General features: G+C 47.7%; 1 protein-coding gene across 5 annotated transcripts in view; it reads right to left on the bottom strand.

Annotated features, from left to right (window-relative positions):
• KHNYN (KH and NYN domain containing) overlaps positions 1 to 9642 on the bottom strand; it is a 28496-nt gene extending 18854 nt beyond the window's left edge. Inside the window, exons 1-3 of one of the 5 annotated variants that reach the window (XM_034411470.3) lie at positions 9167 to 9560; positions 5474 to 5728; positions 900 to 2731 (exon numbers count right to left, since the gene is read on the bottom strand). In XM_034411470.3, the coding sequence (XP_034267361.2) occupies positions 900 to 2731; positions 5474 to 5728; positions 9167 to 9217 (2138 nt within the window). In that variant the 5' untranslated portion in view covers positions 9218 to 9560. Of the gene's footprint in view, positions 1 to 899; positions 2732 to 5473; positions 5729 to 7739; positions 7796 to 9166 lie in introns of those variants that run through there. The other 4 variants (XM_034411471.3, XM_034411472.3, XM_087891774.1 and 1 more) reach the window with 4 other exon arrangements.
• Between the last annotated feature and the right edge of the window lie 2043 nt (positions 9643 to 11685).

Below are 11685 nucleotides of genomic sequence, written 5' to 3' on the forward strand. Positions count from 1 at the left end.
AGATTTGGCCCACACGGCCGCCCTGAAAACAGCGGTGCCTCTGCCAATGAAAATGGGCTCCCGAGCTCCGTTTTTGGCTGTGCTGGCCTCCTTCAATCCTCTGCCAGGGAAAACAGATCTCAGGAGGGCAGCATTTTCGCTGGCAGAGTGCTCAGGCCACCACAGGCACCAATAAGAGCCGAGGTGGCGCAGTGGTTAGAGTGCAATACTGCAGCTACTTCAGATGACTGCTAGTTCAGCAGATCAGCAGATCAAATCTCACCAGGCTCATCCTCAGCCTTCCATCCTTCCGAGGTGGGTAAAATGAGGACCCAGATTGTTGGGGGCAATATGCTACTTAGTATACTGTCTTTGGTGTAAGCCGCCCAGAGTCCTCGGAGGGTGGGCGGCATAGAAATATGAATAATAATAATAATAATAATAAATAAAAAATATGAGTGACATCGAGCTGGCCACGCCCACCTCAGCCATGCACATGGCCCTCCCGAGCTCTATTTTCGCTGGCAGACGGTTGCATGATTTGGTGATTTTATATAGGGTATTATTATGTTTCCCTGAAAATAAGACCCAACCGGAAAATAAGTCCTAGCGTGATTTTTCAGGAAGCTCATAATATAAACCCAACCCCCCAAAATAAGCCCCAGTTAAAATTGTCAGCCAGCATTTAGTACCGTGTTTCCCCAAAAATAAGCCCTAACCAAAAAATAAGCCTTAATGTGTCTTTTGGAGCAAAAATTAATATAAGATCCAGTCTTATTTTTAGGGAAACATGGTAGATAGTCTTAGTGGTCAGCAATATATCTTTCTAATGACATCTACAGAAATATAGGAAGTGGATGGGGGCTGTAGTGATAACAATTGGATTTTTATCAGACTTTCTTCCCCCAAATCTAACTCACATCATGGCCACGTTGCTACCATCAATAATGACCATCCGCAAATTCTTCTTCCCAGGTGTATTGGCCAGCGTGAGCTTGAACTCAGTCTGGAGAGCTTCCTCAAAGCGCTGAGCTCCCGTTACTGTAGAAACAGAAGCCTGGTGAAGAGCTTCCATGCTGGTGCTTTCTGCTGACTGGATCCCCTCAGAATCCGATAGGGAGGACAAAAAATTAGCAGTGGGAGAAACTCCAGGATTACTTGCTGAAACATGGTTGTGATTCGAAAATGCACCATTCCACCTTTCCTCTGGATGAGTCCTCTGCGGAGAAGATTCCCTGTAATTCAAAATGGTTGCCCTCTGGGCGCCAAACTGACCTCCATGTTCTGGCTTCATTGGTGATCCCCCTGTCACACTCTCACCTTCGCCTTGGCGTTCCCCTTTCTCGTTGAGCTGCCTCAGGAGACTTGCCAACGGGGCTCCTGTTTGTATTTCTGTGGGGATCTTGCTGGGACAATGGCCACAGTTGACCACTGCCGTTTTGATCAGTTCCTTGACATAATTGTTTTCGTCGTATGGGTCTTCCAGAGACAAAGCGGCGAGACCTCGTCGTTCAGGCTCTTCCTGAGTCGGGGAGGTATCTTTGTTTTGAGACAAGCCTGCTGCCATCATCTGGACTCTATCCAAGATAGTTGAAGGGGCTTCCTGAACTCCACCCTCCAAGAGTATCTTTTTGACCACACGCTCCTCGTAGCCCATCGTTTTAAAGAAGTTTAGCCTCATTTTGAACTCTTTTTCAGTCCACGATGACAGCAAAATGTCGGACGTTGCCTCCTCCCCCTCAGTGGTTTCCTCAGGCAAACTAATGGGACTCGATGCTGTTTCCCAAAGGGGGTTCTTTTCTTCTGCCCGATGATCCTCCAAGCTTTCTGTGAGGCCTTTGTATCCAGGTAGATTCTGAGTCTCGGAGGTAGCTGGAATCTGCTTAGAGAAACTCTTGGAAAGCTCAGAATTCTTAGCAGTCATGGCCTCAAGCCAATGCCGAGGATCATTCAAGTCAGACAGATGTCCCTGTGGCTTAGGGTGAAATTGGGCCTCATCGGAACTTCTGGGAAAGTCATCCCATGGGATGTGAAGATGTTTTTGGTTTTGAGGTTTCGCCTCCACAGCAGGCAAGTCAGCCCTGGCATCCCAAAGTCTAGCTGAGTACGGTAGTTGCATCAAATCTCCAGCTTTGTGAAGAGATTCTTGCGGCCTGGTAAATTCCACAGGCCAGTCAGATCCAGAGCCTCTAGTTCTATTCTGTTCCTGGATTTGACTGAGTTCTTCAGGTATGTCAAAGATAGGCTGAGGCCGATCTGGAGTCCCAGATCTGCCACTATTCACAGCATTGGCTTCCAACCCCAGTGAACTATCTCTCCCAAAACTGGACGGTGTCCTGTAGCCATTCCTTTGTCCCTCCGTGTCTTCTTCCTGAATCTCCTTGACCAAACCAAGCAATTCCTCTTTGACTGAGGTGGGCAAGATCAAGAGATCCATGGCATGTTTGTCATCGTGTTTCTCCACCAATTCCCGGAAGGCCCGTTTGACTTGAGCTTCCCGTTCTTCTGGAAGCTTAGGGTTCTTCTGGTGTTTCCCCACAAATTCCTGGATCCGGCTCTGAGCCATGACAAAAGCTTCTGCCAACCCTGAGATCAGCAGGGTACCCGGGTGGAGAGAGGTGAGGTTCGCTGATGTCCCTTGAATGAGGCAATCCAGAAACAACCCATGGGCACCTAAGAAGATGCACTGCAGGTCTTTAGGATACTGTACTTCCTCCTGAAGCTCTGGGGCACAAAGACCTTTGATGTATTCCTGGAAAACACGAAAACATACAATATAGTAATTCTATATATGTCTGAAAACAGGGGTGGGATTCAAAAATTTTAGCAAGGGGTTCTCTGCCAGGTTGCTGGGTGGGCGTGGCCATGGTGGGCATGGCCTAGACGGCCTCCTGCACCATGGCAGGGGCGGGGGACGTTTTTGTCCTTCTGAGGCTCCGGAAGCTTTCCTTGAGCCTCTGGGACGGCGAAAATAGCCTCCCCAGGCTCTGGAGGCCAGAAACGGGCTCGTTTCCGGCCTTCCCGAACTTCCAGTAGGTCCCTTTTTCGCCCTCCCCGAGCCTCCCTGTGCGCCCTGCACTTACCTGCATCCAAAACGGGCTGCATGGGGACTCCTGGGAAGGGCAGGGTGGGGTGGGCGTGGCCAGCCAGGAGTGGAATTTGGGGGTTCTCTGAACTGCATAGAATCTTAGCTTCCTGTGAAAAATGGGCCTACTGGAAGTTCAGAAAGGCCCTCCAGAGGGCCTCTGGAGCCTGGGGAGGCCGTTTTCACCCACCTGGAGGCTCGAGGAAAGCCTCAGAAGTCCGGGGAGGGCAAAAAAGCCCCCCACCCACACCATGGTGCAGGAGGCCGACTGGCCACACCCGCCATGTCCATGCCCACCCAGCAACCAGGCAGAGAATCCCTTGCTAAATTTTATTTTTTGCAAAATATTTTTTTTATTTTTTCCTTGCTAAAATTTTTGAAGCCCACCCCTGAGTAGTAAAATAACAACAACAACAGTTTCCGAGCCAAGCTTTGAATCTATTCATGTGTATTGTTTCAACTACTTCAAATAAGCAATATTCGCTTAGAATATTTTTGGAAAACTAAGGAAAACAACATTGAGGCAGTCCCTGCACTGTGTCAAGTGATCCTAGGAATCCTTGCATAAGCAATTTTTGTCCGCACTGGACTGCACAGAATTACAAAGTACAGCATTACGTAAATAAGGAACTGCCTCTGTTTATACAGCAAAGATAAAGCAAATGGTGTAATTAAGGAAATACAGTCAATCAAATTTAGAGCATTGGAAATTCCTCTATTTTTTTCCCCAAAAGCTTTGCGCCCTTTTCCTGAAGCGAAAAAATAAGATGAAAATTGTTCAGTCTGAAGACACTTTGGTGAAGCAGATGGGAAACTATGCTAAGTTTTGAGGGCATGAGTCTCACCTGCTTGACCAAGGAGGAAATTTCTTTGAATTAAATAAGTTTTTTCAAAAGGCCAGTATAAGATGCTCTGTTATTTAAGCTGGATAGTAAATCCACCTTGGGCTTTCATATTAAACATTTCTCCCCAAAGTTGGAGGAAAACACACCAATCAGTATTGTCCCAAAAGTTCTTTTCAATAGGCAATTGGACTTTCTGGGGGTGGGGGGAAGGGGTCTGTGAAAATGTTTCGCTTCTCATCCAAGAAGCTTCTTCAGTTCTGATTGAATGATGTGAAATGGAAGGATTTATATTCTTTGTAGTCATCTGGTCGTGAGCACTAAGTCTTGTTTGCTATTTAGCTCTGTTATAAGGAAAAAAACCCTTAGTGGAATCTCCTTCAAGTCAGCCTCAATTCATAGTAGCTTCAAGGTTGAACCCACGTCATTTTCTTGGTAAAGCAGCTTTTCCAACATCCTAACCTAGTTTACAGACCTCAGATTTCCAAAAAGCATCCAAGTTTTTCCAACTTCAGATTCAGATGACCATCGTTAGCTAAGTCAGGGGTCACCAACCTTGCGGACCTCAGGGACCACTAAATTCATAATTTTAAATACCGCGGACCACTAATATGATCTGCCTAATGACTGGCTGGGGAGGCATGGCTAGGTGGGCATTTGACTGGATGGGCGTGGCCAACTCGATGTCACTCACATCGAGGGGCACCTCGCCGGCCTCTACTCGCCCCTCTCCTCCCAGCCACTCCTCGCCTGCCAGCCCGGGCTCCTTAGGGCCCCAACAGGAAGCAGTTGTTGGAGCTAAGCAGCCACCACGAGAAAGAGTTGGCAAAACAGCTGGCTCAGTTCAAATTGGATCTGACCGAGAAGGAGGTTCAGCACAAGCACCTCACTGAGAACTACGAGCATAGGTTTTCCAAGCAGAAGGAAATCCTGTGGGAGTACAAGGCCAGGTACAGGCGCCTGGAGGCTCAGCGGGCTGAGATGGTCAGCCAGTTCCAGGCCATGATGCAGTCCCACTGGAACGAAGCCCTCTGGGCTTTTTGCCACCAGCGGCACTTCCTTCCAGCCTTCGCCCAAAGTCCCATAACAGGAGGCTGAAGCAGACCCCAAGTTGGAATTTTTCTGTCCCCCTCCGACCCATACAAAAAGACCCCGAAGGGGAGACTCTCTGCAGTAACACAAATGTTCATTGCACATATCCAGCCCAGGGGCCGTAGTATGAGGACCCCTGATTAAATGCAATATTAAAAATGCAAATAATTTTTCCGAGGACCACCAAAATTTTCTCACGGACCACCAGTGGTCCACGGACCACCAGTTGGTGACCACTGACCTAGGTGACAGAAGTTAGGAAACAAAACCACCAAGTAAGGCCTTGGGAAAAATTGCTGCTAATCAGGCTGAGTAATGTCTTCTCATGAAATAACACTGGCCTACAGTGTTAGAGAGGACTACAAATCTCCAGGTGGCCTGGAGACTTGTGTTTCCACAATGGCCAACATGAAGACCATGATAAACTGCTTTTATAGGCATTAAACCTGGATCGGGGATCAGCTGCTTGCCTAACCTTTGCCCTGTGAAGATTCTCTTGCCTTCCCTGCAACTGCAACCAGATCTTCCTTGCTCCTTTGGGGTCCGATCCCAGCACCCCCATGACATTCAGCTCCACCTGAAAGAGGCGCTCAATCTGGGGACGGTGTTGCATCAACATCTCCTGGGCCTCCTCGGCCACCGCAAATTCATCCAGGATCGTGCTGTTCGGCATGATGGAAGCCTGCGTCTGCCAGCTGTTGAAGACCCAAATCGCTACGTGGCTAATAAGCTGCGGGGAAGAGAAACCGGGCTGATTAAAAGGGCCGTGGGTGAGAGATGAAAGCAAAGTGAAAACTAAGGAGCAAAAACACAACAGATACAGCTGCTTTCCAGTCCCTTAGTAACCATGAAACATCAACATCTGCATATCCCACGGCCTTGGGAAGGACACAGCAGACTGATAAAAGTGCCAAATCCAATCCATACATCCAGCTGAATGTGCAAAGCCTAATAACATTCAATTCTCACTAGGCTCAAAGTTGACACAGCCTTCCATCTTTTCCGAGGTGGGTAAATTGAGGACCCAGATTGAAATAGGCTGACTCTGTAAACAGTTTAAGAGAGGACTGTAAAGCACTATATAAGTCGAAGTGCTATTGTTATTCAAGGTCCCATGACTGAAAAAAGAAAGGAGGGAGGACTTAGAATAGAGGGGGTGGCAATATTCAGAAGGGCTGACCAGTTTGATGAAAAGAAGTTTGATGAAAAGATGGACTAGGGGAGACATGATAGCAGTGTTCCAATATCTCAGGGGCTGCCCCAAAGAAGAGGGAGTCAAGCTATTCTCCAAAGCACCTGAGGGTAGAACAAGAAGCAATGGGTGGAAACTAATCAAGGAAAGAAACAACGTAGAATCAAGGATAAATTTCATGACAGTTAGAACAATTAATCAGTGGAACAACTTGCCTCCAGAAGTTGTGAATGTTCCAACACTGGAAGTTTTTAAAAAGAGACTGGAGAACCATTTGTCTGAAATGGTGTAAGATTTTCTGCCTAAGCCAGGGGTTGGACTAGAAGACCTCCAAGGTCCCTTCCGACTCTGTTATTCTAATTAGCTGCCCCCTCCCATAAGGATGCATTACATTTCTTTTCTCTCTCTCTATTTGCAAACTGCAACTGGATAGGATGATTTACAAACTTCAGCTTCTGTGCTAATAAGGGGGCTCCTGTGAAATAAAGCTGCACCCTTATCGTAAAAATTACCCCTTGGAGTTGAAAGAAATCTGCCAATGGTGCTGACCTGCAACCTGCAATAGCGAAGGGTATGCAAACAAGAAAGAAAAGTCTGTAGAAGTCAAATTAGGGGTTTTTCCCACATGAATAAGTACCCTGTTTTCCCGAAAATAAGACCCAACCAGAAAATAAGGCCTAGTATGATTTTGCAGGATGCTTATAATATAAGACCTACCCCAAAAATAAGCCCCAATTAAGATCGTCAGCAGACGAAGGTGACCTAACCGGAAAAGACCTAACTGGAAAATAAGCCATAATGCGACTTTTGGAGCAAAAATTAATATGACTATATAAATAATATTTAAAAAATTAATATAATTAATTAATATAATATAAAAAATTAATATAATTTTATTCTGGGGGAAACACAGTAGTCTATTAATGCTTGACTTCATCCAAATCAGGTGTCCAACCTATGGTCCATGGGACATATGTGGCCCCGCACAGTCAGCGATGCAGCCCCACAATAATTTTAAAAAGATTATGTTATTTGTATACATTAACTATTTTAGATAGTTTATATGCAGCCGAAGACAAGCGGAGAGGTTGGGCACCCGTGTTCTAAATGTTTAGCTTGAAGAAATAAGTTTCAATTCCCGAAGCCTACATAATGCTGATCTCATCTTCCAGGAAGTGGGAGGAGGGAAAAAAGGCTTGACTTCAAAGACAAATACAATAATTATATTATGCAGGTAGTGCTCGACTTACAACCATTCATTTAGTTCAAAGTTACAACGGCACTGAAAAAAGTGACTTATGACCATTTTTTTCATCCCCACGATCACGTGATCAAAATTCAGATGCTTGGCAACTGGTTCATATTTACGGCCGTCGCTGTGTCCCAAGGTCCTGTGATCCCCTTTTGAGACTCTTCTGACAAGCAAAGTCAATGGGGAAGCCGGACTGACTTCACAACCGGGTTACTAATTTATCAACTGCAGTTGATAAAATTATTGTTCCTTTTAACAACTGTGGCAAGAAAGGTCATAAAATGGGGCAAAGCTCACCTAACAAATGTCTCGCATAGCGACAGGCTCCATCGTGGTCGTAAGTCGAGGACTGCCTGTATAATATAGTGATCGCAAAGCAAGGAAAAGGAAAAGGCCCTGTCAAAAGCATTGACAGGGCCTATGTAAAATAATCTTCAAAGGACAGAATCAGATTTAAAGGCCCCGCCGGAGACTTTGGGCTAATTGTTTCCACTCATGCCAACCTCTCTCACGGAGGCTGTGTTTTAAGCTTAAAATTTCAGTATATTTGTCAGATTTATAATCCTGCCTTTCCTCAGGGAGATCAAAGGGGAAGGCAGACTCAGTTAAACAATCAGCTGGGGATGTCAAAGGTTAAAAGATCAGCAGTTTGTAAATAAAGAAAGAAAATGTAAACACCGAAGGCCACCTTCAATTCAGAGAACAACATAAAATAACAAGAGTTGGAAGGGATCTTGGAGGTCTTCTGGTCCAATTCATGGTGGCCAGAAGGATCCACTAAGGAAGCTGCCCTTCATCCCACTGGATTGGGTATCCACTCAGAAGGTGGGGTGGAGGAATTCCTGGCCAACTGGAACGTAAAAAGCCAGGAAATGCGAAAACACGGGCACTTCCATGCCAAGGGGATTTCTCACTTATTTTTATAACTGTGCAGCAAAAGCGAAAGGAGAAACCCAAACAACAACAACGGTGTTTTCACCGAAAGGACAGACCAAATAAATATCCTCAGGACAAAAGTACCGTCAAGCCATAAAACAGGAATCTCCCACCGGAGAGGGGACCTGCGTCCTAACAGCAAAGATCACCCCCACCCCAAAACTCACACACACACACAAAAGAAAAGAAGAGAGACAATGACAACCACAGGGAGATCCCAAAGTTGTGAATTGCTCCAACACTGGAAGTTTTTAAGAAGATGTTGGATAACCATTTGTGTGAAGCGGTGGTAGGGATTCCTGCCTAGGCAGTGGGGGTTGGACTAGAAGACCTCCAAGGTCCCTTCCAACTCTGTTATTCTATATTCTTCTTGGCGAAGCAGCCTTGGCTAACGATGTGCCAGCCACACACCCACCCCACTTTGCGGTGAAAAGTGGGGGGGCATTTTCTTCTCTGCCCCGACGATCTGACCGAAGAGAGACCCCCCCTCCACCGCGCCGCGCCCCCCAAACTGACCCCCCATTCGGTTCTCTTTTGGTCCTCGGGCTCGCCAACCTAGGCGCCCCCGCGCCCCAACACGAGCCCAGTGGGCGGTTGGAGATCCTGCCCATGTCGCCATCCAGATGACTTGGTGAGGGGGGGGACAGGGATTTTCCAAGCGCCCCCCTCCCTGCAGCCTAGCACGACCCTCCCCCTTCCCCATTTGCAACAAAAGGGTAAGGGGGTGTTGCAAGACCCCGAAAAATAGAACGCGCGCCCCCGATCGTGCGCTCCGCCGGGCGCCTTACCCGCTGGAGTCGCCCAGGGAGCCCCCACAACGCCGAGAACCACCACTCCATCCGTTCCCATCGCTGCTGCTTCTTCCGCGCTGGTGTTTGGGGAGGGGGGTAGAGAGGGGAGAGGGGGGTCTCTTTCTTCTGCCCTGACCCCACCCGCGAGAGAGACCACCTCCACACACCCCAAACAAACGCAGCAAACCTGGCGCTCTCAAGTTTCAGCTTCCATTTTAGTGCCAAGCGGAAGCGCCCGACGGCTTGTGCAGAGCCGGAGTTTCCCAGCTGGGCGGCGCGTCTCGAGGTGGGGTGGGGGTGAGAAGAAGGTGGTGGCGGTAACTTCCTGCCCTGGCGAGGGAGAAGAGGTTTCTGAACATGGACAGAGTGCCGCTTCTCTCTCTCTCCTCTTTTCCCCGCCCCCCTCACTCTCTCTCTTCCTCGCCATTCTCTCTCTCTCTTCCTCTCTTCCTCGCCATTCTCTCTCTCTTCCCCACCCTCCTCTCATTCTTCCTCTTTTCCCCGCCCTCCTCTCATTCTCTCTCTCTTCCTCTCCCTCCTCTCATTCTCTCCCTCTCTCTTCCTTTTGCAAAGGTGCCTGGGTTTCTCGGGGCCCAATGCATATGATAAAATGTTAGAACTCATTCAAAAATTATTTGATTGCCCAAATTGTCTGTCTGTCTCTTTATCTATCATCTATCTATCCACTTATCTACCCACCTATCTACTATCTATCTATCCACTTACCTGTTTACCCACCCACCTACCATCTGTAGGAAGTTAGCACCCAGAAGGATGTTTCTTCCAACACATCCATCCATCCATCCACTATCTATCCAGTTACCTAACCACCCACCCATCTACCATCTATCTATCTATCATCTACCTACCTACCCACCCATCTTATTATCTATTATCTATCTACCCATCTGCCCACCAACCTATCCATCGTCTATCTATATCATCTATCCATCTATTATCTATCTACCCACCCATCCATCATCATCTATCCCTATGTCCCCTCCTTCTCTCTCTTTCTGTCTCTCTCTTCCTTCTCCCCCTTTGCAAAGGCGCATGGTTTTTCTCAACGCCCAGGCATCCAGCTGGGTTTATGCAATAACACAATGTACTGACCAGGATTAGCTGTTGTAGTCTCCCAACGTGCAAATGTTGATTTTAAAGGCTTTTGGGAGGGGGGGCGGTGTCTGCGTGAGTGATCATGTTGGTCCCTACCAATCCTTTCAGATGGCTTGTTCTTCAATGAATCTGCGACTCTGGGCAAAGGGTGAATTGAATAACTAGCTAAAAACTGGGTAAACAAAGTCTGTAAGTGGAATGAACACAAATACATGTGCCTCAACTTGAATGTGTGATTATACAGTATTGTGTGCATGCTAGATTGCCCCTGTAGGTAATTCTTGTTTTGTTGTCTCTGCAAATGAATGACTTGCATTAAAAAAGAAGCTTCGTATAGGACCTCGGGGCTGCCAAAGTGTGCCCAATTGTGTGCAGAGTGGCCTTGTGGTAGCGGCCAGGATCCAGTCTCCACAAACCTCCGGCCGTTGCCAATATCCCAAGCCGAGAACCAGCTTAGTCTAGCCTCAGTTTCCTGTCTGCAACCATTTTCTGCAGTGCTCTGGGGTGAAACTAGTTCAGGATACCGTGAGAAGTTTCTTAACCTGCAGACAGCTAAAATAACAATCCTCCACAAGGCTAAACAGAAGTATGAAATTTGTTGAATGCCTCACAGCCCCTTCCTGCCTTTTTGACGTCACTGCATTGCCGTGACATCCTGAGAAACCCCCTAAAAAAAACCCCCCAAAACCCCCCAAGAATCAGAAAGGATGTCGGCTCCTTCAGGAAAAAGTTAAGGTGCAAAATGCCCCACTTCTGGTTTCAATCAGCTATGTCGTAATCCAGATGTTGCATTTAATTTTCCTCCCTTCTTTCCATTCTTCGTTGCTACTGGGTTTCTGGAGTTTGCTCTGTGACATTTGTGGGGTTCCCCCTTCAAACCCTCTTGTACTTCTGCAAACCTCCTCCAGTTTATGAAATCCTCCCACCAGTAGAGATTCCACCCCCGCACCCCTATTTTTGGCAATTATACTTATAATCAGGGGTGGGCTTTTGGGGATTTGGGCGAACCTCTAAGATTCTGTGCAGTTCGGAGAACCCCCAAATCCCACTAGTCCCACCCGCCCCTCCCCTCCCAGCCCGTTTTGGATGCAGGTAAGTGCAGGGCGCGCACGGAGGGTCAGGGAGGGCGAAAAACGGTCCTACAAGAAGTTTGGGAAGGCCAGAAACGAGCCTGTTTCTAGCCTCCAGAACCTAGGAAGGCCGTTTTCACCCTCCCAGAGGCTCAAGAAAAGTCTCTAGAGCCCGGGGAGGGCAAAAAGCCCCCCCCCCCACCATGGTGCAGGAGGCCAACTAGGCCACGCCCGCCCAGCAACCCGGCAGAAAACCCCTTGCTAAAATTTTAGAAGCCCACCCCTGCTTATAATCCAGTCGTAATAGAGCTGGAAGGGACTGTGGAGGTC

The sequence above is a fragment of the Pantherophis guttatus genome, chromosome 4, assembly GCF_059756535.1.
Source record: "Pantherophis guttatus breed Tessera chromosome 4, ASM5975653v1, whole genome shotgun sequence".
Taxonomy (NCBI): domain Eukaryota; kingdom Metazoa; phylum Chordata; class Lepidosauria; order Squamata; family Colubridae; genus Pantherophis; species Pantherophis guttatus.